At 51.0% G+C, this 27067-nt stretch overlaps 1 protein-coding gene across 1 annotated transcript in view; it reads left to right on the forward strand.

Annotated features, from left to right (window-relative positions):
* The window catches only part of RET (ret proto-oncogene), a 42032-nt gene extending 15809 nt beyond the window's left edge, over positions 1-26223 (forward strand). The window contains exons 4-19 of the mRNA XM_084765443.1: positions 830-1068; positions 1814-2009; positions 2676-2875; positions 4827-5085; positions 5437-5562; positions 6189-6302; positions 6696-6815; positions 7209-7459; positions 10406-10553; positions 12049-12156; positions 13053-13267; positions 13362-13484; positions 15208-15278; positions 16782-16919; positions 18926-19025; positions 25327-26223. Of these exons, the coding sequence (XP_084621569.1) occupies positions 830-1068; positions 1814-2009; positions 2676-2875; positions 4827-5085; positions 5437-5562; positions 6189-6302; positions 6696-6815; positions 7209-7459; positions 10406-10553; positions 12049-12156; positions 13053-13267; positions 13362-13484; positions 15208-15278; positions 16782-16919; positions 18926-19025; positions 25327-25506 (2588 nt within the window). The 3' untranslated portion in view covers positions 25507-26223. The remainder of the gene's footprint in view (positions 1-829; positions 1069-1813; positions 2010-2675; positions 2876-4826; positions 5086-5436; positions 5563-6188; positions 6303-6695; positions 6816-7208; positions 7460-10405; positions 10554-12048; positions 12157-13052; positions 13268-13361; positions 13485-15207; positions 15279-16781; positions 16920-18925; positions 19026-25326) is intronic.
* Positions 26224-27067: the final 844 nt, after the last annotated feature.

A 27067-nucleotide genomic window follows, 5' to 3' on the forward strand; every position in this document is an offset into this window, starting at 1 on the left:
GGCATACTCCTACAGAGACCCGGATGGCCTGACTCATCCTGAACTGGCTCTGAGGTGCTGAGCCCAGTTCCAAGGACCCTGCTAGTGACAACAAGCACGGCAGATCTTGCTGGGGAGCTGGCCCTCCTGGACAAGTGGACCTCACCCTTTGATGTCCTGTCTGCTGTAGAAGAAACCCCAAGAGAGCCATCTCAGGGCACACCCCCGGGAGGTAGACAGAAGGAGTGCAGATACCACATAGAGAAACAACTGTTTTAATAAAGTCAGTCTCCTACCCCGGATGTCCAGTATTTGTTTTCAAGTCACAGAACTGGAATGTTTCTCTCACGTTGTCTAAAATGAGCAAAAACTACTGGCTGTGATTTAAAAAAAAAAAAAAAAAAAAAAGCTGACATTCCTAAGCCAGCTTGTACCTGGAGCTGACTCTCCCACCTATAGCTGCTACTTTCCTGTGCCCCCTCCCCCACCCAGCCCACTGCAGAGACCTGACTCTGTTGACTCTGTCGCTACATGTCTGCCCAAGTGCGTAAATGAGGGCTCCAGCCACACACACACACACACACACACACACACACAGACACAGACACAGACTAGAAAACATAAGCCTCAAGCAGCCTACAGTTGGATTATTGAGTTCCGTTTCCACAGAGCCAGAGAGGGACAGCCAGGCACTAGGGTGCCGGACCCCTTACTGCTGAGTCCTCCTCCATTCTGCCCTCCGCTCTGGGTAGAACCATAAAGGAGGCAGGCTACCCCCCCACTCCCCCCCCCCACTCCCCCCCACCCCCGACCTGGCAGTCATGCGGGATTCCCTTCTGCTTGGTGACAGGGGAGAACCTGCCCTTCCATTGCAACCGAGACCTAGAGGTGAGCACTCGCTGGGCCCTTGACCGGGAGCTTCAGGAGAAGTATGTGTTGGAGGCGGAGTGCATCGTGAACACTAGTGCTAAGGAGGAGAAGGTGACCATGTCCTTCCCAGTGACGGTGTATGATGAGGACGACTCGGCACCCACCTTCTCCGGAGGCGTGGACACCGCCAGTGCTCTGGTGGAGTTCAAGCGGAAAGAGGTTTGTCCACGCGTGCGCTTGTCTGTCTGTCTCGTCCTGGTGCCTGTTCGGTGTTTGTCTCCGTCGGTGGTTTATACGTAATCTGTTTTGCTGTTCCGCTAGCCATCTGGTCACATGGCGTTCGACTTGTCCTTTTTGTCTTGTCTGTTTGGCTGACTGCCAGCCAGATAGCCAGCCCTGCACTGGGCTCTGACTGTGAAGGCCTGAGCCTGGGAGGGTGGGGGGTGCTTTGTAATCAGGCCAAGGCTCCCAGGGGGGAGCATCGGGGAGAACATTCTGGCTCACCTGACCTGGCAAAAAAGGGGGTTACTCTTTCACTCTGGCAGCGAGGCAACCTGTCACAAGAGTCTCTGAAGCAGTCAGGAGACTGGGGGATAATTCTGTAAGGAGGATGCCCTCACCCAGGCTGCTCTTCTGACCAGCCTTGGTGGTGTGCTGCTGCCACCTGCTGGGCATCAGGTCGCTCTGCAGCCTGCTCCTAGGGGAACCAGACACAGGATTCCTAGGGAGTGAGACTCTGGGGAAGGGAGACAATGTCTGATTGGGCAACCAGAGAAGTGACTGCAGAGGCCCTGTGGCTTTGCTCACAACTCTTACTGAGGCCCTGGGGACAAACATTCAATTCAGATCATCTGCACCTAGGGATGGTTCTGACGACATACACACTTGGGACAGTTCTAGGCTGTGCTAGGGCCTGTGGTGTTCTGACTATGCCTGTGCTAATGGCACTGTCTGCTGCTTGCAGGGCACTGTGGTGGCCACTCTGCAAGTGTTTGATGCAGATGTGGTGCCAGCATCTGGGGAGCTGGTGAGACGCTACACAAGCGCACTTCTCTCAGGGGACCCCTGGGCCCAGCAGACCTTCCGGGTAGAGCACTCACCCAATGAGACGATGGCCCAGGCCAACAACAACTCCGTGCGGGCAACCGTGCACAATTACAGTAAGGAGCCAGCGATGTGATGTCTTCTCAGAGCTTCAGGATGCTCAGTACACCCCCCCACACACACACGCCACACACACACGCCACACACACACACGCCACACATACCACATGAAAACCTCATACACTATACACATATTCCATACACACCTAAATATACCTGACTGAGCACACCCATCCCAGCCACATACAATCTGTGTATACAAATACTACACAAACACCCTGTACACAAACCCATTTACACATGCTAATTCTACACACATACACACACACACATGCAGATACACCATTAAATAAATACACCACTCACACAGTCCATACCTGCATAGCACACTACACTCATAAATATACATATACTCTGTATAACTATCAAATCACAGGACGTGGTATCCTATATATAAACACATACCATGTGTACCTCCTGTCTCCAAAACACACACACACACACATGTATACACACACACGAGATACAGCTCAGTAGAGTGTCCAGCTTTTAAATGACCAGTAGTACTGTAAGACTGCCCACCAGGCCTATTACCTAGGCACATATTTGAAAGCTGCATGTGTGTGCAGGGTTGTATGTTGGAGTGGGTGTGTAGCATGTGGCATAGAGCATGCTACTGAAGCTGAGTGACTGCCTTTGTCTCCTTGTGTGCTCACCTACAGAGCTGGTTCTCAACCGGACCCTCCCCATCTCAGAGAGCCGGACCCTGCAGCTGGCGGTCCTGGTCAATGACTCGGACTTCCAGGGGCCTGGGACGGGCGTCCTCCTCCTCCATTTCAACGTGTCTGTGCTGCCTGTCACCCTGAACCTCCGCAGTTCCTACTCCTTCCCAGTGAACAGAAGGGCCCGCCGTTACGCCCAGGTGAGCCTGTGGCCCCTCTGCCCGGATTGAGGGTAGAGGGGGTCCCAAGACTGCAGGCAGGGCTGTGGGGAGGTGGCACCTCTTCCCTAGCCCACCCAGTGCAGAGTTTGCACAGGTGGGGCCAGGAAAGGTTCCAGGGTGAATCCTTGAGCCCATTTGTACATTTCTGACAGGGCTCCTAGCCCCTTCTGAGTTCCTGGAGCAACCTCCTCCATTTTTACCCATTTCCTCTCTTGATCTCTTTGATAAAATATTTTCCCACTAACACAAAGCCTACTTGCCTACTTGGAAAGGTGTTCCTGGTGGACTTGTTCAGTGGGGAAAGAGGTTTGAGGAACCATTCTTCTCCGGTGACTCCATCAGGCCACAAGCACAAGTTTTTATCGGGGAGATTCCGAGCACACCGCAGACTGTCGTTAGCAGAAGAGCCCCATGGGAAGAGGGTGGGGGTCACACCTACTTTTATAAGTTTGTTTGCTGGAGAAGCTAATAAGAGTGTAATGTTTGTATTTGTCTTAATTGAAATGGAAAAGCAAGAGACCAGGGCCATGGCTCCGTCTGTGGTGTAGAACTTTCCTAGCAGACACCAGGCTCTACCCTCAGCACTCCTAAAGTAAAGGAAAATCAGAGGAGCGGGAAGTGAGCCGTGGTGTTCATTACAGGTGAGGAGTGAGGTGGATTTGTCCCTCACCCACCCCTTAACCAGCAGTGAGCGCATGCGCTGCAGTTCTAACTCGGTTTTTCTCCAGCACGTTCTGGGTTTATTTGCGGGTTGGTGTGTATGGCTTAACTGACGGTGGCAGGCTGATCCGTCTTCAGGGTGCGTGTTTAGGACTGTCTCCTCTTGTCCCTGTGGTCTTTCCAGTTCTTACAGTCAGCTCCAGATCCCCAATTACTCCTGTCGCCAGCACAATAAGGGACCTCACCTGTGTCCCTTGGCCCTTCTCTGGGGTCAGGAGAGGGAAGAGAAAGCCAGGGCCTGAGGTGGCGTTAGAGGCATCCATTGGAGGCAGAGCCACCTGCATTTAACAGACTCAGAAGCCCCAGTCACTGTCCTTGAGGTGTGACTAGTTTCTTACTGTCTCCATAGTCTTTGAAGACCACAGTGAGGTCAGGGACCTTGGATTGGTTTTGGGGCTTGCGTTTGGTTGTTTTTCGAGACAGGGTTTCTCTGTGTAGCACTGGCTGTCCTGGACTTGCTTTGTAGACCAGGCTGGCCTCGAACTCACAGCGATCCCCTTGCCTCTACCTCCTTGAGTGCTGGGATTACAGGTGTGCGCCACCACACCGGGCCTTGGATGGTTTTAAGGATCCTCTGAGCAGATGGAAATGGCCGTTCTTTGTAGGGGAAAGTGAAGCAGATAGGAGGCTTGTTTGTTGGGGTGTCAGTGTGGTTTGTGGGGGACATGCCTAGCCCTGCCCTGGGTCTTAGGAGGCTGGCCTGTAGGTCTATTTTTACCTATAGACAGGGATTTGCAGCCATGACCACTTCTGCAGCGCTCAGCAGCCCTAGCTCACTGGAGTAGCTGAAAGGTAAAAGTCCAGAAGATGGCTCCCGAGTCAGGCATCCCCAGAAGGGTTCTCTTTCCAGAACCCCTAAAGAGGCCTCTTGACCTCAAGGGTGGGCAAATGACATTGCAGTCACACAGCTAGAGTACAGTGCTCTTAACAGTCGGGAGAGACACGCAGGGATTATGGCTGTCACAATGTGACTCCCAATGGATGTGTCTGTCTGGTGAGTTGATGCCCTTAAGCCAAAGGCTGGCCAGGCAGGTGGGCTTGTAGGTTCTAAGAACACTGGGCATTGAGACAGGCTGCCATCCAGGGTACTTGAGGAGCAGCCGGCAACTTGGTCCACCCAAGAACCTCTCCAGCTACTGGCTAAGGGGTACGGGTGCCATGCTCCTCATCCTCTCCTTCCTCCCCATCCCTCACACCCCCCCTCCCCCAGATCGGGAAGGTCTGTGTGGACAACTGTCAGGACTTCAGCGGCATCAACATCCAGTACAAGTTGCAGCCCTCCGCCACCAACTGCAGTGCCCTGGGTGTGGTCACCTCAGCCGAGGACACCTCGGGGACCCTATTTGTAAACGACACGGAGGCCCTGCGGCGCCCTGAATGTACCGAGCTTCAGTACACTGTGGTGGCCACTGACCGGCCGACCCGCAGGCAGGCCCAGGCTTCATTGTTCGTTACAGTGGAGGGGACATGTGAGTGTCGGGCTCCACAGAAGGGGCAGGGACATTGTGAACGACCACAGAGAACGCGTGTTTGCCGTGTCTCTGAAACTCTGGTGCGACCAGCATCCTATGTGTCCTATGTCGTGGTCACCCTCTTACCCTTCTTGTCTTGGTCTGCTTCTCAGACAGTGGGATGATGAGTATCTGCTTCTGGCTCTGGTTCATACAGTTCTCTCTAGTTAGCCCAGGACCCATAGAGCCTCACTACAGAGGCAGGGGAACTGTTGTCACGCTTTGACCACGGGGGGGGGGGGGGGGGGAGGTCTGGAGACTAGGCCCACAAGCAGCCCCTGGTGACCTTGGCTTGTTTGTCACTCCCAGCCATTGCTGAAGAAGTGGGCTGCCCCAAGTCCTGTGCAGTCAACAAGAGACGACCCGAGTGTGAGGAGTGTGGTGGCCTAGGCTCTCCAACCGGCAGGTGCGAGTGGCGTCAAGGAGATGGCAAAGGTAGGCTGGGAAGGTGGGGGGTGGAGGGGGGGCCGTGCTGGCTGCTGTCAGGAGTGAGGGTGGCCACTTGATAAGGGTTCCTACAAGGTCCCTGCAGTGAGCTTCCCTAATTCTTGTCTTCTGAGCCTTGTCCCTCCTGCGGAACCAGTATCAGCAGAGAAGACAGGGCATTGGGGTCACAGGGCTCTTGCCACCTTGATTCTTCAGGCCCCTCAGTTGGATTTACTCTAGGTTTGGAAGGGCCTGTGCCAGCTGGGATGTACAGGGGACAGTTTTTCTTCTGGAAAGTCACAGCCAGGAGGTGTGACTGCCACCCTGCGGGTGTGCCTAGCCCTTGAAGGCTCCCATTGCTTAGCTTTAAACAGATCCTTGCCTTTAAGTGGCCTCCTGAAAGGAACGCTATCTGCAGTCCTGAGGCTGCACATCAGCCCTTCAGGGGGGGACCCCCTTGTCTCACCATTCCTCGGGTGGTATCTCAGGTGTGTGTAGTTGTCACTCTCATGTGGTCCCTCATTTCCCTGTCCCTAGAGAGGCAGGGTTGGCCAGAGGACCATGACAGAATCAGACTGACCATGGTGGAATTTGCCCGTGTCGGGGTAACAGCCTGCTTGTGTGCTCCATCACAGGCATCACCAGGAACTTCTCCACCTGCTCACCCAGTACCAGGACCTGCCCGGATGGCCACTGTGATGCTGTGGAGAGCCGGGATGTCAACATCTGCCCCCAGGACTGTCTCCCCCGTAAGCCCACCCTAGGCCTGCGGTGATGCATTTTTATCAGTGTACAGGGAAGGGCAGAGGCAAGGGAGCTAGTAGCAGCAGACAGCTTGGAAAACCCTAGTCCCTGCCTGTACTTGGTGTGGAGCTACATCTGTCCATTTGGATACATTATGCTGGCCTAGGGCATTGCTTCATGCCTGTGCGTGAGCTTAGCTTACAGAGGGCTGTGGGCTCAACCTCAGCGCCAAAGAAAACAAATGCGTAACAATAGGCTGACCCAAGCATCGTGTTAATCCCCCTGCCCAGGTGGAAGTGCTGCTGAGGCTTCTGCCCTTCACTTGGCTTGAGTCACAATCGGAGGACTCGGATATGTCAGGCCACACCAGGAGACTGAATAGGCTGCTTCTGTTTCAGGTGGCAGCATTGTTGGGGGCCACGAACCGGGGGAGCGTCGGGGGATCAAAGCTGGCTATGGCGTCTGCAACTGTTTCCCTGACGAAAAGAAGTGCTTCTGCGAGCCAGAGGATAGTCAGGGTAAAGGGGTGCTCCACACCTTGGGCAGGCTCCCTGAACTCCCCAAACCCTCAAGAGAGTTTAAAGTAACATTTGTGAGATCCACCAAGGGAAGAGACTATGGGGAGGCAGATAGATGCCAGGAGGCTCCTCTGCCCCTCGGGGCCTGTTACCCGTTCATACAATCATGACTAGGGCTACAGTTGATGCAGCTGGCACACTGCCTCTGCTATCTGACCCAGGCAGTGTGCTCAGGCCACAGTGCGCCACTGTTTCTGTCTTGAGAGGAGAGTGAACAGTTGTCTAGGAGAGGCAGCACAGCAGTACCTGTACCTGGTGGTCAGTGCCATCTTGGACCGCCACGGTGCAGGACCTGCAAGGCTGCTGACACCTGTCCCCGTGCCCCCACCACAGGCCCACTGTGCGATGAGCTGTGCCGCACAGTGGTCATGATCGTGATCGTCTGCTGCTTAGTCATCTCTGTCATGCTGACCATGTTCTTCTGCTACCACAAGCATGCGCACAAGCCACCCATCGCCTCAGCGGAAATGACCTTCTGCAGGCCGGCCCAGGGCTTCCCAATCAGCTATTCCTCTTCGGGCACCCGCCGGCCCTCACTGGATTCCATGGAGAACCAAGTCTCTGTGGAGTCTCTCAAGATCCCGGTAAGGGGCCCCAAGAGGTAGGTGGACAGTGGTGGGGGATACCTGGCCACACAGGCTTGCTTTGCTACTCGGGGTGTCCCCAGGTGGTCAATACGGCATTGCCTATATCTCCTGCCGCATAGGGCCAAGAGCAGGGACATTCCTGCCCTCAGACAGTCACCTTCCGGTGGGAAGATGAACTGTGAAGGGAACCTGTCCAGGAAGTGGCGGGGACTGATTTAGATGAGGTGTAAGGCCTTGAGCTCCCAGGGAGAATGGGCTGGGCCCTACATAGTAGGGGGAGGTGTGAGCAGAAGCCCCAAGGGATGGGAGCAGCAAGTCCTACATGCGCATGCGCGCGCGCACACACACACACACACACACACACACACACACACACACACACACACACGTGTTTTATCCCAGTGTAGGAACAGTAGAAGAGGCCCAGTGTTCCATGGCATTTCATCAGGCATCTCTATTGAGAAGTGGGATGGCTGGAGGTCGGGGGGAGGGGGGCAGGGGCAGGGGATGGGGGCGGGCAGAGAGTATGGGGATCATGATGAAGTGCTGGTGTCCAGAGTTCAGGGCAGCAGCAGTGTACAGGGCAAGTACCCCGGCATGGAGGGAGGAGGCACTGAGGGTGCAGAGGAAAGCCCCAGCCACTCCACAGGTGGACGGACCTTTCCCTGGGTGCTGCCACCGAAGCCTTCCAGTCCTGGGCTTGTCTGGCCTTGCCATGCCTGCCTTCTGGCCTTCATGTCCACGTAGATGCCACCTCTTCCCCATCCTGCTCTCATCCCTCCAGGATTCGGAAGCCAGGATGCTCTGGGCTCAGCTAGGGGACAGTGTTCTGAGACAAGGGGGTATGAGCAGGGTAAGCCACAGGTTTCCGTGGAGGAGCTGGGATGTGGACACCTGTGGCAGTACAGTGGCCGTGGCCCTCTGCCGTCTCTGTTTCAGGCTGCGAGGTGGCCTTAGGTGGCTAAGAAGGCCTGCTTCCCCCAGGGCCTATGTGAGTGACACCCAACCCTCCCCTCCCCTAGATGTGCCACTGCTGTTTCCTAGTGTGTGGTCCCTGTCCCGGGCAGCAGCTGGGACCTACAGCAGGCTCCTAGAGTAAGCCGCCAGAGCTGTCCGTAACCCAGATAGCACAAGGGGCTGCATAGCAAGACTATACTAATGTCCCCAAGGGTAAAGACGTACCATTCTCAGAGTCAACCTGGCACCCTCAAGCTATACCCACCAGCTCCAGATGCAAGCCCACGACTCACCACTTACCCTGAGGTCCCTGACATAAAACATGGAGAATTGCCAGGTGTGGTGGCGCACGCCTTTAATCCCAGCACTCAGGAGGCAGAGGCAGGTAAATTGCTGTGCGCCTGGTCTACAAAGCAAGTCTAGGACAGCCAAGGCTACACAGAGAAACCTTGTCTTCAAAAACCAAAAAAAGAAAAGGGAGGGAGAGAGAGAGAGAGAGAGGGAGGGAGGGAGGGAGGGAGGGAGGGAGGGAGGGAGGGAGGGAGGGAGGGAGAGAAAACGTACTGCGGTCCATTCCTGTCATACCAGCACTTGGGAAAATCAGGCAGGAAGATCACAAGTTCAAGGCCAGATGAGGCTGAAACAAAGCAAGCGAAACAGTAAGGATATTGGTTTTTCTTAGAATTTTAAAGGAGCAGGTTTATACCAGTTTCACGCACTTAGCATATCTCTGGTAAATGCCTCAGATATGTTTCTAATGCCCACAATAGCGGTGTGGCAGTAGGGTTGTGACACTAGGGATGCCCAAGCTTTCTTCACACCCAGAAGCTTTAGAAAACACCCAGGTCAGCTAGAATGTGTGGTTGTGTGCTCCAAGGAGGCTATCCCCACATGCCATGGATGTGTGTATGTGTCAGAGGATGACCTTTGACCTGGGCCCATGTGGGCTCACTGGGCCAGCTTTGTGGTTAGGGAAGCCTGAAAGAGCCTTGCAGACAGAAATGTCAGGACACATGGGTTAATGGGCATCCAGTGTGGTCCCAGCACCGCAGGGTAGGCTCCTTGCAGGATTGTACCTGCCTGCTGAGAGTCTGGGGATGTATCCAGAATGGCAGTGATTAGGCCTGATACGTGGAAGGGACTCAAGTGGGATGCTGGGAAGGCAATTTGCCAACCAGAGCTGGAGCTAGGGTGTAGCAAAATGGGGTGCAGAGGCCAGGCCATAGAGGGGCATCTACCTCATGCTTCAGGGTGGGCATTTCCCCAGGAGTCAGAGGTGCCTTTCTCTTTTTTTGTTTTTTGTTTTTTGTTTTGTTTTGTTTTGTTTTTGAGACAGGGTTTCCCTGTGTAGCCTTGGCTGTCCTGGACTCGCTTTGTACACCAGGCTGCCCTTGAACTCACAGCAATCCGCCTGCCTCTGCCTCCCGAATGCTGGGATTAATGACGTGCGCCACCAGGCCCCAGCAGAGGTGCCTCTCTTTGCAGGCAGCTGCACAGGGAGATTGCTCTTGAGTGTTTCCACTGTGGGGAAATTCTGGGCTGACAGTTATCCTGAGCTGTGGGTGCCCATTCAGCCCTTTAGGGGCCCCTGGGTGGGTGGGGTCAGAGAAAACTTGGGTCTGGGCTGCTGTCTAGTCAGCACAAGCAGCCCTTTTGGACCCAGCTGGCCTTGAGGCTCAGAACTTGAGCCTGACTGGTCCTGAGTTGTTTGGCACAGTGGCGCGTGGGGCAGAGGGTTGGGGTCAAGAACTGAGTCTAGGCCCTCCGCCCCCCAAGCCTCACTTAAGGTCTCTTTGCATTCCCAGTGGATGAGCGGTGCGATGCTAGGTGTGGCTTGGGTAATGGCCAGCTCCCTGCATGCTGGTCCTTGTCAGGGCAGTAAGGTATTAAATGTTAGTATTTAATACCTTACTTTCTTGCTCAACTTTGCCCCTTGCAAGTTTCCCCTCAGCTCTGCTAATGGCCCCCGTCTCTCCTCCAATGTAGGAGGATCCGAAGTGGGAGTTCCCGCGGAAGAACTTGGTCCTGGGGAAAACCCTGGGAGAAGGCGAGTTTGGGAAGGTCGTCAAGGCCACAGCTTTCCGTCTCAAAGGCCGGGCAGGGTACACCACGGTGGCCGTGAAAATGCTGAAAGGTACCTCCAGGGCCCACGGCTGTGGGTGGCTGCGACCCTCCTTTGATGAGACCTCCCCCCTAAGAGCCCCCAATGCTGTTCTGTGATGGCTGCAATCCGAGCACCCCCATGGACGCGCAGCAGTGTCCCTCAAGACGCATGGTGACGGTAGAAGATTCTGGGTACCGCTTCTGCACTGTGTCAGGGAAGAGCCCAGGCCTTATAAAGTTTTAAAGCCCTTTAGGGTTAAACTGATAGTTGTCAGCACCCCATCTGCTCCATTCATTCCCTTAATCCGTGAGGCTTCTGGGGTCCTAGTGAAGAGACCCTGTCCGTAAGAACTGGCCCCCCCCATCCTAGTGATCCCCGAGTCTTCTCTGCTCCTGTGTCCAGTCAAGCTCTTGGTCTGGCTCTCACCGTGCAGTCAGACCTTTCTTATACAGGGGTGTGACTCCGGCCAGAGGCTGTGGCTGTCCTGGGTGGGTAGCCCTCACTGTGGTCATGTTTCCAGCCTCATGAGCTGAGGGCCCTGTGGCCGCCGCCAGACTGCAGTGAAGAACTGCTGGTGCCCAGCTGCGTCCTAGTGCTGTGGTTAGGGACTACAGCGAAGAGTGCTCCTGGTACCTCCCCAGACCCTCACACAAGGTTCAACCCTCAGACTCCTGGTCTGTCTAGACCTGTCTCCCAACTATGCCCGTCCTTCATCCCACACCAGTCTGCAGACCAGAGGCAACAGCGTGTCACCACTAGCTAGCCAACCAGGATGGCTACATGTCTGACACTTTGTGTACCTTCGTATTCAAGTACCTAATGAGAGCTAGAGCCAGCCCGGCTGCCCTCAGAATATGCTTTCCTATGACTTGGGTAAAAGCGGGTCACCTTCACGGTGTGCCAGATGGAATTAGGCACTCAAAGGAAGTATGGCCTCTACCTCACTGGGAAAACGCAGGCCTGGTGTGTGTGGTGTGCTGCAGAATGCTAACGCTGCCTTCACTCTGGTGCGTTCATGCAGGATCTCACAGTAACTGAGCATAAGTTCCAAGCACACAGTAGACGCGTTAGGCCGCAGGACTCCACGCTGGTGTCAGGCAGACAGTGGAATGGAAGACCTGGGCTCAGGGTAGGGTCCTCAACTTTCTGCAAGACCTAGCTGTCTAAGCAAGTGTTTGGGGATATAGGCAAGACCACTGTCCTTCTGGAAAGACTTTTTTTTTTAAAGGAGAGAGTCTCTGTAGGTTTTCCCCTGCTGAACGGAGCAGCTAAAGAGATGCACTGCCGTCTGTACAAGCGGTGACCCTGTTAACACGGACGTCGCTCTGTAGGCTTTTACCCAGGGGTACATGAAGCCATTGTTGACTTGACACTGAGGACTGTCAGGAGCCTTAACCAGTTGGGTGCTGAGCACCTCCATGTAAATCTAGGCCATGTCTGTGAGGCAGTCTGTTCCCTACTCAACGTGGTCACAAGGGAAGCCCAAGGGCTGAGGCAAATCCAGGCTCTCTGTGCTGGGTTTCAGAAAACGCCTCCCAGAGTGAATTACGAGACCTGCTCTCTGAGTTCAACCTCCTGAAACAAGTCAACCACCCACATGTCATCAAGCTGTACGGGGCCTGCAGCCAGGATGGTAAGTAAGGCCAGCCAGATGCCAGGGTGGCTGGGCGGGCGACTGCCAGCGCGAGGCTGGGATCCCTCGTCTGCCCTTTGCTGTCCTTCTCCCACTCCGCTTAATTCTCCTTTCTGGAAGCAGGGCTCTGGTTCCGCTCCTGGTGTGGAGTGTCTGTGTCTGCTAGCTGAGCAGGCACACCTCGCAGAGGTTTGTGTTAGTAGCACTCCTTGGGCCTCCTGAGCACAGGTCTGTTAGCACCAACTGTGGGGAGCTCTGAAAATGAATGCATCCTGGGGGCCTACAGAATAATGAGTATGCTGTTACCCACAGGTGACCCCCAAACCCAGCCCTGCTGGGAAGGACCATTATCAAGTCTGTCTCTCTGTCTGTCTTGCTCTCGAGCACGTTCTTTCTCTCGCTCGCGCTCTCTCGCGCGCACTCTCTTGCTCTCTTGCTCTAGGCCTGACTGCACCCCCTAGGAATCGTTGAGGGCAGGCAAGTTCCAGGAGATGGACTGCTGCAGAGCCAGGCTAAGGCCAAGACTGAGGTGTGAGATGTGCACAGGCCTTCCTGCCATTGTAGATTTTCCCTCTGCAGATCAAGGATGGAAAAGGGTATAAAATCCTAGTCTACGGCATGGTAGCTCACAGAGTAAGGCCGAGAGCAGTGTCCACCCACTGGGGCACCATGGGGAAAGCTTTCCTGTACCTGAAAGGGAGCTGATGCCCACATAGTCAGTGTGGGCCAGGAGTGAGTTGGCCTTCCATAGCTTTGTGATCCATAGAGCCTTGACTGCTAGCTGCCCAAAGCAGGGCCGCACCTTCCCACTTGCTCGTGGAGTGACAGAGCCTGCAGCTTCCCCTTACCGTGGCTGGCCTGACCCCATGCCCAGGGATGCCTCTCTCTGTCCCCAGGGCCACTTCTTCTCATTGTGGAGTATGCCAAATATGGCTCCCTGCGTGGGTTCCTCCGCGACAGCCGCAAGATTGGGCCTGGCTACGTGGGCAGCGGAGGCAGCCGCAACTCCAGCTCTCTAGACCACCCGGATGAGCGGGTACTGACCATGGGTGACCTCATCTCCTTCGCCTGGCAGATCTCAAGGGGTATGCAGTACTTGGCTGAGATGAAGGTGAGAGCCGCAGGCGCCGTAATGCCCCCTGGTGCCCATCTCAGCCCCTGCCTACCATGGCTTCTGATGGGGTCTTGCTGCTTTCTTTCGGCAGCTTGTACATCGGGACTTGGCTGCCAGGAACATCTTGGTGGCTGAAGGACGGAAGATGAAGATTTCTGACTTTGGGCTGTCCCGAGATGTTTATGAAGAAGATTCGTATGTGAAGAAAAGCAAGGTACCACCAGGCCACGAGGGTGGTAGTGAGTCCCCTCCAGGAGGGGCAGTGGGCTCACAGCTATGTGGACAGGGGAGGGTTGGTACCCTTAGAATGGCCGGAAAAGCAGAAATCTATCCCATGCTGGGTGTCTAGGACTAGCTTTCCTGTATATGATCTTCCTGAGGTCCCTGGTGTTGTGTTGTTTGTTTGTTTGTTTGGGGTTTTTTGTTGGTTTTTGTTTTTGTTTTAGTCACCTTGCAAGACCTCCCCATACCATAGAACTAGTCTCTCCACCGTTCCTCTGAGTTGCATGGTACCCGGCTGTGTAACTGCTCCTCTGCTCCTAGGAAGGTGAAGTGGCCTGTATGGGTGATGGTCCTTGACTTGTTGCTTTACATAGGAGTCTAACTGGGATCTCTGGGTAAAACTGAGCCCAGGGATGCACTTGAGGGGTCTTGAGACATTCCTCCAAATCCGAGCAATATTGTGGACATCTGACTCACTGACATCATCCTGTTCCCATGGTGACTGCCTTGCCTTGTCTCCTGGCGTCTGCTCTCCTGAAGGCCCCAACTGACAACACAGGCAGAAGAAGTTCATGGGAGTGCTCAGGGGGCTCCTGATGGCTGAGGCATTTGAGGCAGCACACGCATAGCTTTGCTGTAAGGGTCACCACAGGATATGAGTGCTGTGTTTGTGTGTTCTGTGCTTTCTGTGGTGATAGCAGATCTCAGAACTGCATAAAGGAAGTAGAAGGGGCTGCTGTGCCACAAGGCAGAGGGTGTGACAGATCCTTCTACACACACACACACACACACACACACACACACACACACACACGTGCATATACATATCTTTCAGGGAGGCCTGACTCAGGGCTCCACAGACAGTATTGTCAGGAGCACAATCATACATCATTAAGGACATAAGCACAAGGAAACGTGTTCAAGCAAATAGAAATGACTGCGAATATGTGCTTTTAAAAGTGATAAATTCGGGCTGGGCGTGGTTGCACAGGCCTTTAATCCCAGCACTTGGGAGGCAGAGGCAGGCGGATTGTTGTGAGTTCAAGGCCAGCCTGGTCTACAAAGTAAGTCCAGGACAGCCAGGGCTACACAGAGAAACGCTGTCTTGGGGGGGCAGGGGGAAGACTTCCTCGTTGAGCCATCTGGGGCAAATGGTGATGTTAAAGAACAGGACATGCCTGTTAAAATTGTCCGTTCTGTTGTTGGAAAGGATTTGTAAGAACAGGTGCCTGCACTGCTGCTGGGTGGGGGGAGGGGAGAGGGTGCTCCTTCTGAGATGCTGGGGGAAACCCTGAGAGAAGGGAAATTCAGCTTTGGTACACAAACATTTTCTTCCTTCAAGGCTTCTCAGATGTGTTCTTGGGGTACTAGAAAGAAAGTTACCTTGCAGGGCTAGTTCTTGGCTCTGCCCTGAGGGAGCACTGTTGTTCCCACCCAGAGTGCCTCAGAGCCCTGGCAGTTTTACCGTAAGTGGATTTCTTAGGTTTCTTCTTTGCAGGGCTGTGGCGCATAGAAAGTTGCCCTCCGTGTCTGTGAGTCATTACCCTGTAGAATCTTAACAAAGCCAAAGGTTCAGGCTGGAGCTGTGGCCCCTTCAAGCATGTGGACAGCTGGTCTGTCCCTGAGAGACGGTACCCCACGTTCCCTCTAGAGCTGTAGTTAAGAGGACGTGACTGACTACCTTGGTTACTGATGCCTTCTTCCACCACCCCTAGGGCCGGATTCCTGTCAAATGGATGGCGATCGAGTCCCTTTTTGATCACATCTATACCACTCAAAGTGATGTGTAAGTACAGGAGTTGCCATCCTAGGGTGTGGGAGGGTTGGACCATGATGCCCTTCTCTTGGAACTGCTAGTTCCAAGTACCTGTCTGCAATGTTAGTCCTCCACAGCGAGCCCAGGCTAAGAGGTCAGCAGCCATTCATGCAGCAAATGGCTGGGCCCAGGCAGCAGGTCGGCCAACCACAGTGGACTGTGTAGAAGTCAGGCGAGGGGTGGGGCAGCCATAGCCCACTGCCTGCCTATTCTTCCACACCTCCTTCCTCTCCACTGGGTAGGACTCCTCTTCCGTGAGTGCCAGAAGAACTATGACTCAGACAGGGTGGCCTGTGATGTTTACCTGGCTACAGGGGCCGCTCCACTGCCAATAGCCTTATATGAGTTTGTGGACTGCTGTATCCCAAAGTGCTTAAAAGATGGGAGACTAGGACTAGAGAGGTGGCTCAGGGGTTAAGAGCACTGTCTGCTCTTCCAGAGGTCCTGAGTTCAATTCCAGGCAACCGCATGGTGGCTCAAAACCATCTGTAATGTGATCTGATGCCCTCTTCTGGCCTGTAGGTGTACATGCAGATAGAGCTCTCATATATATACATAAAATAAAGAAATAAATCCTAAAAAAAAAAAAAAAAAGATTGGAGCTCATACTTGGTTTTGCACACAGATGACAAAACATGACTTGCTTTGCTAAAGACAAAATATTTGCTTCTGAAGTGTTCTGCAGTCTGCAGACGTACAGATCTTGAATAGAGCGAGCTATGAAGATAGAGTTCTTTCTTAAACAGTTTTAAACAGCGGTTTTCTGATAACATAAAGTTGACTTATAAGAATTGGAAAATGCAAAGAAAATATACTAGGAGACGAACAGCCTTGAATCACACTAGGTCCCTCCCTCCTGGTGACCCTTCACATACCTTCTGTGGTGTGCCTATACATACATTATCACTGGATGGTATATATGTTTAGTTATATTTTTATTCCCATCCATAATGTCCTCTTATTAGTAAATATTTTCTATAAAAGTTCGAGGACTTGCTGGGCATGGTGATGCATGCCTTTAATCCCAGCACTTGGGAGGCAGAGACAGGTGGATCGATGTGAGTTCGAGGCCAGCCCGGTCTACAATGCAAGTCCAGGACAGCCAAGGCTACACAGAGAAACCCTGCCCCAAAAAACCAAAAAAAAAAAAAAAAAAAAAAAAAAGACTGCAAAACTTTCACATCACAGCCTGAGTTCTGTTGGTAGGATGTCAGCTCTTTAAGTGTCCATTGCTCCAATGGCAGCAGCTTAGGAAGGACTTGATTATCCCAGGGTCTGGTCCAGGTCGGCAGGTGGCGCTTGCCCAGCTCCGTTATTCACCTGCCTGTACAGCAGAGCCAGGCGAAAATCCTTGCACATCATCCGTTTGGGTGCTGGCTCCTGGTGAGGTTAGTTATGGACTTAGACATCTGGGGTCCACCAAGAGGCTTCAGGGGCCAAGAAGTTGCTTACTGGTTCCCTCCCTTGCCACAGGTGGTCCTTTGGGGTATTGCTATGGGAGATCGTGACCCTTGGAGGCAACCCCTACCCCGGAATTCCCCCTGAACGACTCTTCAACCTTCTGAAGACGGGCCACAGGATGGAGAGGCCTGACAACTGCAGCGAGGAAATGTGAGTGGCCTTTACCTGCCCAGCCAGCCCCGGGCACTCATACCCTGGCCCCGGACGGGAAGCAAAACACTCAGCATTCTTTTCCCATTCCCAAGAGCCCTGTGCCACCAACTCTGCATAAGCCGGGTGATGGGGAGTGACGGGGCTGAGCCCAGACGGCCATCAACAACCCCTGGCCCTGTGAGGGCTGGTGGGCTTCCTAGCAACTTCTGAGAGTTGATGGAACTGGCAAGCACCCAAGGCCTCCTGTAAAATGTGTGGGAAGGCAAGTGCTCAGGAAGTAAGGTAGAAAAGGGGGACAGACACACAGCCTCAGCCAGTGTCAGAGACATTGTGCTTTGCACTAGACAGCTAATGAGATGGTCCAGAGACCAGGTTAAAGAGACAGAGATGGATAGAGATGTGCTGGTACATCCATGCCATAGCCAGTGCCTACCTGAGAGCAAGGTGAGGCCCATCAGGCTGGGAAGATGCCTCCTTGAGCGTGGGGCTGGCAGTCAGTCACCAACATAGCAGCTATGTCACAGCCCCCAGATTCCTTGGCCACGCCCAGCTCCTGCGAAAGCAGAGGTTCAGGACAGAGGAAAGAATGGTAACCACGTAAGCTTGGTGTTTTGTTTTGTTTTTTGTTTTTGTTTTTTTTAGTTTTGTTGTTTTCCTTTCTTTCTCTCTCTCTCTCTCTCTCTCTCTCTCTCTTTCTTTTTTTTTTTTTTTTCAAGTCAGGGTTTCTCTGTATAACAGTCCTAACGGTCTTGGAACTCACTCTGTAGACCAGGTTAGCCTCAAACTCACAGAGATCCGACTGCCTCTGCCTCCCAGGTACTGGGATTAAAGGCGTGTGCCACCATGCCTGGCTCTTCTCTTCTCTTTTCTTTCTTCCAGAGACAGGGTTTCTCTGTGTAGCCTTGCCTGTCCTTGCCTCTCTTTGTAGACCAGGCTGGCCTTGAGCTCACAGCAATCTGCCTGCCTCTGCCTCCCTGAGTGCTGGGATTAAAGATGTATGCCACCACACCCAGCATAAACTTGATTTTTAAGCTTTTAAATTCTTGAGAATCCCATCGAAGTATGGAATGGAACACGATCATACCTAACCCCGTTTCCATCCCCCAGCTCCCCACATCCCTGCCACACGTCTTCCTCCCAACTTCATGCCTTATTTCTGGATAATCCATAAAGACCAGCTAAGACCAGACATACCCATGCATGCACTGGTATAGAAGTCATCCACTGCAACATGGGAATCTTCTCAGTGGCCACACTCTCTGAGGAGAATGAGTCTCCCTCCCACAGCAACTATCCACTGCCAGTAGCCCCTCAGTAAGGGCTGGGGCCTAGAGGTCATCTGCCCCATATGTGCCAGAATTTGGGCCATCTTAATCTTACTGGTCATGTGTAGGTAACTACAGCTATATGCGTTCATGAGTGTAACAGCCATGTCAAGACCAGAAGATGGCGCTCCTCCCTGTCCTCTAGACCTTACATTTGTTCTGCCTCCTCTTCCATGGTGTTTGCTGAACCTTGGATGGGAGGGTGAAAACTGATGCATTGATGTGTGTGAATGTGTATGGGCGGGTGGGGAGAGGTGGGATTTTGACTAGGATTACAGAACCAGGCTTGGAATTCCCTCACATCCAATCAGAAAGTATAGTAACCAGACATTGTGTTTGTTTCCACCCCTGAGAGTCTTCAGTCAGCTCCTCCTTTCTACAGACTTTAAGGATTTTGCTTCCTACTCAGCCACCATAGTGGGTGCAGGGTCTAAATAAACACTGTTCACTCACGTTGGCCTAAGGAAAGAACAGTGAACCCCTCTGGAGAGAATGCCACCAGAGGGGGCTGGGCCACAGTGTCAGTGTCCAGCCCTTGGGTCCAACTCTGAAGCTCAGCCTTGCAAATGGTTTGGGAAGAGCCTGGAGATGAGACAGTGGCCTTTTAGAGGCACCTTGGGTGTGGCGTCCCTGCCCAAGGCATCACCACTTGCCTCTGCTCTTCCCCCCCCCCCCCAGGTACCGCCTGATGCTGCAGTGCTGGAAGCAGGAGCCAGACAAGAGGCCAGTATTTGCTGACATCAGCAAGGATCTGGAGAAGATGATGGTCCAGAGCAGAGTGAGTCCCAAAGTCCCTACCAAAGGCTCCCCATGGGACGGTAGCCCTGGGGTTCTCTGTGTTCCCACTGAAGGCCAGATGGGATGGCTACGCTATCCCCAGGGCAGGCAGCACACGGTATCGCTCCCCGCAAGCCAGTCCTCTTGGGCCTTCCAATAGCGGAAGCATCTTGGTTTCTAGCTTTCTTCAGCTACTAGGTCTTCACAGGCAAGTACTGGAGAGTATTTCAGAACCAAAGCGAAGCCTTTGCAATAATGGAATGGGAGTGTTGGGAAGTAGAGTCGAAGCACGTGTCCTAAATGCGTACGCTCCGAGGTACCTGGAGGTGGACAGTGACTGGAATTGGCGCTCTGGCACCCAGGAACGTGAGTGTCCCTCCAAGGGCATCATGCCGTCGACACGTGACCTGCAGGAAGAGGAGTCTTCTGAATTTTAAGAAGTTCGTGTTGTCCCCCAGTTTTAGTTGACTGCTCATGTAGACACTGGTGTCAGCCAAACAAAACACATGGGTATAGTCGGCCTCTGTGCCTTGGTGAGACGGATGAATAATTTTTGCCTAATATTTATTGAGCAACTGTTTGCTCCGGATGTTAGGGAGACGGGTAAACATGACCGAACAGCCGTCCCTAGTCACACCTATTTCCACAGAAGCCTTGTCTTCATCTTTAATAAAAGTTCTAAAAGTTCCCCTTCCTTCAGATTCCAAAAGAGTACACAGTGCAGGCTCCCAGGGATAAAATGTAGCGCTTTGTTGTTGAAGAGATGACTTAGCCAATAAGAGCCCCGGCTGCACAATCATAAGGACCTAAGTTCAAAGCCCAGCACCTATGTAAAAAGCCAAGTGTGGCTAGTGCTGTGAAGGCCAAGGACAGACACAGGAGGATTCCTGGGACTTGCCGAGAACCAGCTCCAGATTCAATGGCAGACCCTGTCTTGAAGGACCAACGTGAAGAGTAGCCGAACAGCATGTCATCCTCATGTGTCATGCACCCACGCAGATGTGCACATACACCACAGTCATACACGTACATTCTCACAATAACAAGCTAAAAACAATAAACTTAGTAGTTTTGTTTTTTTCCTTTTCTTTTATTGAATATAGGTTTTTCCCTTTTTTCTATTTCTTTGTTTATGTATTTATTAATTTGGTTTTTTAAAAATGTTTTTATTAATTTATTCATACTACATCTCAATTGTTATCCCATCCCTTGTATCCTCCCATTCTTCCCTCCCTCCCATTTTCCCCTTAGTTCCTTCCCCTATGACTGTGACTGAGAGGAACCTCTTCCCCCTGTATATGCTCATAGGGTATCAAGTCTCTTCTTGGTTATTTGGTTTTTTTGAGACAGGGTTTCTCCTTGTAGCCTTGGCTGTCCTGGACTTGCTTTTGGGTAGACCAGGCTGACCTCGAACTCACGTTGATCCACCTGCCTCTGCCTCCTGAGTGCTGTGATTAAAGGCCTTCACCACCGTGCCCGGCCAAAAATAGGGTTTTTTTCATACAATATATTCTGATTATGATTTTCCCTTCCAGCTTTCCTCCGTTCCTCTCCAACTCCCCTCTCATCCACACCCACCTCCTTTCTGTCTCTTGTCAGAAAACAAATAGGCATCAAAGGGAAAATAATAAAGTGAAATAAAATGTAATAAGATAAATCAGAGTAGGACAAAACAAACAAAAGGAAAATAGCCAAAGAAAAATCACGGGAAACAGAAATACATTTGTTCACACACTCAGGAATCTCATAACACAAGACAAAAAAATACATTATATATATATAATATATTATACATATATATTATATATGTATTCATTCTGGCACAACAAGGAGCCTCCAAAGATGTGGGTGGGTCCATCATCTGTTGGACATCTTCTGCTAGGCATGCAGCCTACCCTTGGGTAGTTGTTTCTTTAGCTAGACTCCCTTGAAAAAACTAAATTTTCATTTGCAAATGCTCGTTAGTTGGAGATAGCTTCTGGGTTAGGGATGGGCACTTAACGTCCTTTCTCCTTTCAGTTCTAGGACCCCACCTAGTGCAGACCGGTGTAGATCCTGTGTTTCAGTCTCTTTGTTTAGAAGGCCCCATTTCCTTGGTGTCCTCCATCCCCTCTGACTCTTACACTCTTTCTGCCTCCTCTTTCACAGGATTCTCTGAACCCTGAAGGGAAGGATTTGATGGAGACGTCCCACTTGGGGTTGAGTGTTCCAAGATTTCTCTCTCTCTCTCTCTCTCTTTGCATATTGTCTGGCTGTGGGTCTCTGTATCTGTTCCCATCTACTGCAGGAGGAAGCTTCTCTGATGATGGCTAAGCAAGGCACTGACCTATGACTATAGCACACTGTCCTCGGGGTCATTTTATTGCTACATTCCTTTAATAGAAGAGTAGTATTTGGCTTTCCCCTAGGTCCCAGGGCTATCTAGTCTCAGGTTCTTGGTCACTTTAGTTAAGTCAGATATTGGTTGGTTATTTCTGCAAGCTTTGTTGCCACCATTACATTAGCATCCTTGCTAGGAGAACACAACTGTAGATGGAAGACCTATGTAGCTGGCTTGGTGTTTATGTTTCTCCTTTGGTAGTGTGCAGAGCACCTTCTGGTATCAGGAGCACTAGCATCTAGGGGAGAAAGCACTAGGCAGGCACCAGCTTGAGTTGTCTTAAGCAGCAGAGCCTTGCCGACACTGTGCGAAGAGCAGCCTGTAGCCTTGGCAACAGCCTGGGTTGTTCGGGGGTTCCCATGGGACCCCTTTGGCCAACAAGATTGGATGTAACCCATTCCCAGTACTGGAAGCTTCAGTTGATGACAAAAGATGTCCACCTGGGGCTCCATCTCCCCCATTATATGGTAGTTTCACTTATACTACCTTCATATAGATGCATAGGTGTGGTTTCCATGGCGCCCCTCTAGCGGTCCTTCATTTCAGCTCCTCTCCTGTATTCCCTACTCTTCCCTCCGTTTCCCCCATTTGATCCTCCTGGTCCAGCCCCCACCCTTGCCTATCCATAACTACTCTTATTTCCCCTTCCTAGAGAGATCTGTCTGTCCCCAGAGTCTCTACTCTATACCTAACCTCTGTGGTTCTGTGGATTTTAGCTTGGTTACTATTGACTTAACAGCTAACATCCACATATAAGTGACTAATGTGCCAATATTTATCTTTCTGGGATCTGGGTTACCTAACTCAGGATGATTTTTTTTTCTAGTTCAATCCATTTACCTGCAAATTTCATGATTTTGATTTCTTTTAATGGCTGAGGAATATTTCATTATGCAAACGTGCCACTTTTTTTTAAAAAAATCCATTCATCTGTTGAGGGACATCTGGGTTGTATCCAATTTCTGAATTTCTGGCTGTTATGAATAGAGCAGCAATGGACATGGTTGAGCATGTGTCTCTGTAGTAGGATGAAGCATCCTTTGTGTGTGTGCCCAAGGGTGGTGTAGACGGATGTTTAGATAGATTAGTTTCCATCTTCCCAAGGAACGGCCACAGTGGTTTCTATAGTGACTGTACAACTCTGCACTCCCACCAGTGATGGGTGGGTGTTCTCCTTATTCCACACCCTCACCAGCATGAGCTGTCATTTGTGGTCTTAGCCATTCTGACAGGTGCAAGATGAAATCTCAAAGAAGTTTTGATTTGCATTTCCCTGTTGACTATTGGGTGTTGAACATTTCTCTCAGCCATTTGAGTTTCATCTTTCGAAAATCCTGTTTAGATCTGTACCCATTTTTAATTGGGTTGTTTTCTTGATATGCAGGGGGTTTGCTTATTTATAAATGTTAGATATTAGCCTTTTATCAGATGTGTAGTTTGTAAAAAAAATCTTCCCGTTCTGTAGGCTGCTGCTCTGTCTGAATGACAGTGTCATTGGCTGTGCAGAAGCTTCTCAGTTCATCCCATTTGTTAATTGTTATCTTAGCGCCCGTGCTGATAGTTAAGGAAGTATTTTAGAGATTAGCTCGAAGGGGGCGAGGGAGACTATCTAAGTTAACAAAATTGGAGGTGAAAAGGAGGACATAACAATAGACACCGAGGAAGTCTAGGAATCATAATGACACTCTTTAAAAGCCTATACTTCACTAAATTGGAAAAATTAAAATAAATGGATACTTTTCTCAGTTATGCCACCTGCTATAGTTAAATCAAGATCAGACCGTTTAAACAGACTTGTAACCCCTAGTGAAATAGAAACAGTCATTGAAAACCTCCCAACCAAAGAAGGCCCAGGGCCAGTTGGTTTTATTTAGAAGATAATTCTACTAAACTTTCAAAGAAGAATTGATTCTAATACTGCTCAAATTATTATTCAAAATAGAAACAGAATTAACATTGCCCAATTCATTTTGTGAGGCCACAATTACCCTGATAACCTAAAACATGTAAAGATCCAACAAAGAGTCAGAACTACAGACCGGTTTCCCTTATAAGCACAGGTGCAGAAATTCTCAATAGAATACTTGGAAGCTGAAGCCGAGAGCACATCAAAAAGAGCGTGCACCACGACGAGGAGGTCTCATCCCAGAAATCATGGTTCAGCATGGGCAAATGTAGTCCACTGTATAAACAAACTGAAAGACAAAAACCAAACGAGCATCTATCTCATTAGATGGAGAAAAGACCTCTGACAAGGTCCAACACCTCTTCATGATAAAAGTCCTGGAGTAATCAGGCATAGGAGAGACATACCTCAGCACATAGTAAAGGCAGCCTACAGCAAGCCCGTAGCCAACATCAGCTTCAGTAGAGAGAAACTTGAAGCAATTCCACTAAAATAAGGAACAAGACAGCGTTATCACCTCTCTCTGTATTTGTTCAATATAGTACATGAAGTCTTAGCTAGAGCAATAAGACAACTGAAGGAGACCAGAAGGATGCAAGTGGGAGAGGGAGAAGCCAAAGGACCTGGATGTGCAGGTGGAACGATCGTATGCACCAGTGACCGAAACATCACACCAGGAAACTCCTACAGCTGACAAACACTTTCAGCAAAGTCGCGAGATTGAAAGTTAACCCACAAAAATCAGTAGCCCTCCTATGCACACATGACAAACTGACTAAGAAAGAAATCAGGGAAACAACACCTTTCACAATAGCATCAAATAATGTAAAATATCTTGAGGGTACCTTTAAAAAAGCAAGTGAAAAACTGATGATAAAAACTTCAGGACATTGAAGGAAAATATCTGAAGAAGGTATCAGAAGACGGGAAGACCTCCCATGCTCATGGATAAGTAGAATTAATATAGTGGTAGCGATCTACAGATCCAGTGCAATCCCCAGCAAAATAACAGCACAGTTCTTCACAGATCTTGAAAGGCTGGTTTTTTTGGCTTCATATGAAAACACGCATACACACACACACACACACCAATCCTGACCAATAAAAACTTCTAGAGTTCTCACAATCCCCTGTTTGAACTTGTACTGCAAAGTTAATAGTGATGGTATTGGAGCAAAAGTGGACCTGTTGATCAGTGGAATCCCATTGAAGGCCCAGCATAAACCCACACACCTACCGACTCCTGATTTTTTGAAAAGGAAACCAGAAATACACTGGGGGAAAAGTCTTCAACAAATGATGTTGGTCAAATTGGATGGCTGCATGTAGAAGAATCCAAACAGGGCCATGCTTCATCACCCTGCACAAAACTCAACTCCAGATGGATCAAGGACCTCAACATAAAATTGATACCCTGAGTCTGACAGATGAGAAAGTGGGGAACAGCCTTGAATACATCAGCAGTTTCGTTGTTTCTTGAGAAAATTCTTCAAGATCTGTGGTACAGGCCTGTCCTGGGCAGAAGTAACAAGAGATGTCAAATTGGCAGTGTTGTGAAAACAGCCAGGATAACAGTGGAACTGGCTACATAGTTAAGCGGTGCAGCAGCAGGCACCTGACGTCTGCTGTGCATGGGAGTATCTGCCCTGGCGTAATCCTCCCAGACAGCAGAGGTCCTGCTGCACCCATTGGGTTGACTCTACCACTTGGCACACTGCGCTTCTGCAAGCGTAGTGTGACCGCAGCAAGCGCATTCAGGCCCAGGATCATACAAAGAAGCCGCTTCCCTAGCCCCCTGCTCTTGGTTGGAGTCAGGAGCCCCAGTGGTGTACCTCAGTGCCATCCTCCCTGACGGAGGGTTGTGGTCTTAACGGAGAGGCCAAGAGATAGCTAGTACAGGGCAGGGTCCAGCCAGATGCTCTGCCCCGTGAACATCAAGGGGCCCTGAGTGTGTTTAGGAATGGCACAGGGTCCAAGGTGACTGGCCATCTCTCTCTCTCGCTCTCTCTGTTGCAGGACTACCTGGACCTGGCTGCATCCACCCCTTCGGACTCACTGCTTTATGACGATGGCCTCTCAGAGGAGGAGACGCCCCTGGTGGACTGTAACAGTGCTCCCCTCCCGCGCTCCCTCCCTTCCACATGGATTGAAAACAAACTCTATGGTAGAATTTCACATGCATTTACTAGATTCTAGCAACGCTGTCCCCTCTGCACTACCCCAGCTCTCTGTAATGCTTTCTAAGAGTGTTTCTGATCCTAACGAAACCAAAGCCTATTCTGAACCCTTTTCTTTGTAAATATGTTGACTTTGCATCCAGTTTACATTCAGGCATTTTTGCAGCTATGTCTTTCTAAAAGGATGTGAAACATTAAGTGTCATTACCACACGGCCCAGCAACTTAAGATGACACGGGAGAAGCAGATTATAGCAGAATTCTCAGGGGACATTGGGAAGCAACTCAACAGTACTTCTGACTTCGTTACTTAGTTTAATTTACCTGGTCTGGGGAGGGATTAAATTTAGCAAAGGGAAGCTGGCATCCCCTCAGCTTGCAGTGCTAACGTAGCTAGGGGGGGACACCCAAGCTGCTCCTAGGCTGGCGTGTGCCTCACGAAAGCCTTCCATACTCCCGCTCCTAGCTACTTGTCTACCGCCATGCAGTGTGGGGCTGCGGGGAAACCACATGGGCCTCGGGCAGACACCAGGCTGCTGCCTTCACATCCTTTGCACCCTACCCCCCACCCCCCACCCACCCCCATTACGATGTTGTCACTTACAAAGCCAGTGCTAAACACTGAGCCAATGCTTTCTGAAAGAACGTAGTCTGTGGTGCTGTGGCCTTGCAATGGACAGTAAATACGGTTCTTGCCAAAACTCCTTCTTTGTCTTGGATTAAATACTTGAAATTTTTTCCGCTTCCTAACTTCATCATTGATCCTTTTTGAAGTCTTGGAGTTGTCAAGCACTTTCGAGCTAAGGTAGGTTCTCTCTGCATGCTTCCTGAGTCACGGGGTCCTCATTGGCTTTGGGTGTAGTGCTACACGCCATGAGTACTGACAGCACTTCAGGGCAGCCTGTGTGTGCCCCCTGTGGGAAAGGAAGCCTCCCTCCTCCATTGTAGCTGGAGCGACAGACAGATAAACAACTTCTACCTTAAAGAAACTTCTAGTGCAGCCATTTGCTGATACTTGACACTGTCCTAGGAGAACAGCCAAGCGGGTCACCAGATCTATTTCAGATTTGAGACTGGAAACTCATAGACGGTTGCGATTGGTAGTGTCCGCTAAATTAACCTTTACAGGAGCACGTGAGAATTGCCCAAAGTAGAAGAGTGTTTTTGGAAACCTAGGATGCAGAACCATTAATGTAATTGGCACTGATAGCACAAGTTGGTTTAACCGTCAAAGGGAGTTTTGCCAAGGCCTTACTGTCTGCACATGAAGTCTTGAGTTCTTCAGTGCAGAACAAATGATCTGTTTTCATTTTTAGGCATGTCAGACCCGAACTGGCCTGGAGAGAGTCCTGTACCACTCACGAGAGCCGATGGCACTAGCACTGGGTTCCCAAGATATGCAAATGATAGTGTATATGCTAACTGGATGGTTTCACCCTCAGCGGCAAAATTAATGGACACATTTGATAGCTAACATTTCTTTGTGAACGGTAATGGACTCCCAAGGGGAAGAAACATGCCAAGAGCACCAAGCCCACCGGCCCCTTTGTGCACATCACACTGGCCAAGACCAGCCCCAGG

This window comes from Acomys minous, assembly GCF_964271855.1.
Source record: "Acomys minous genome assembly, chromosome: 17".
NCBI lineage: Eukaryota > Metazoa > Chordata > Mammalia > Rodentia > Muridae > Acomys > Acomys minous.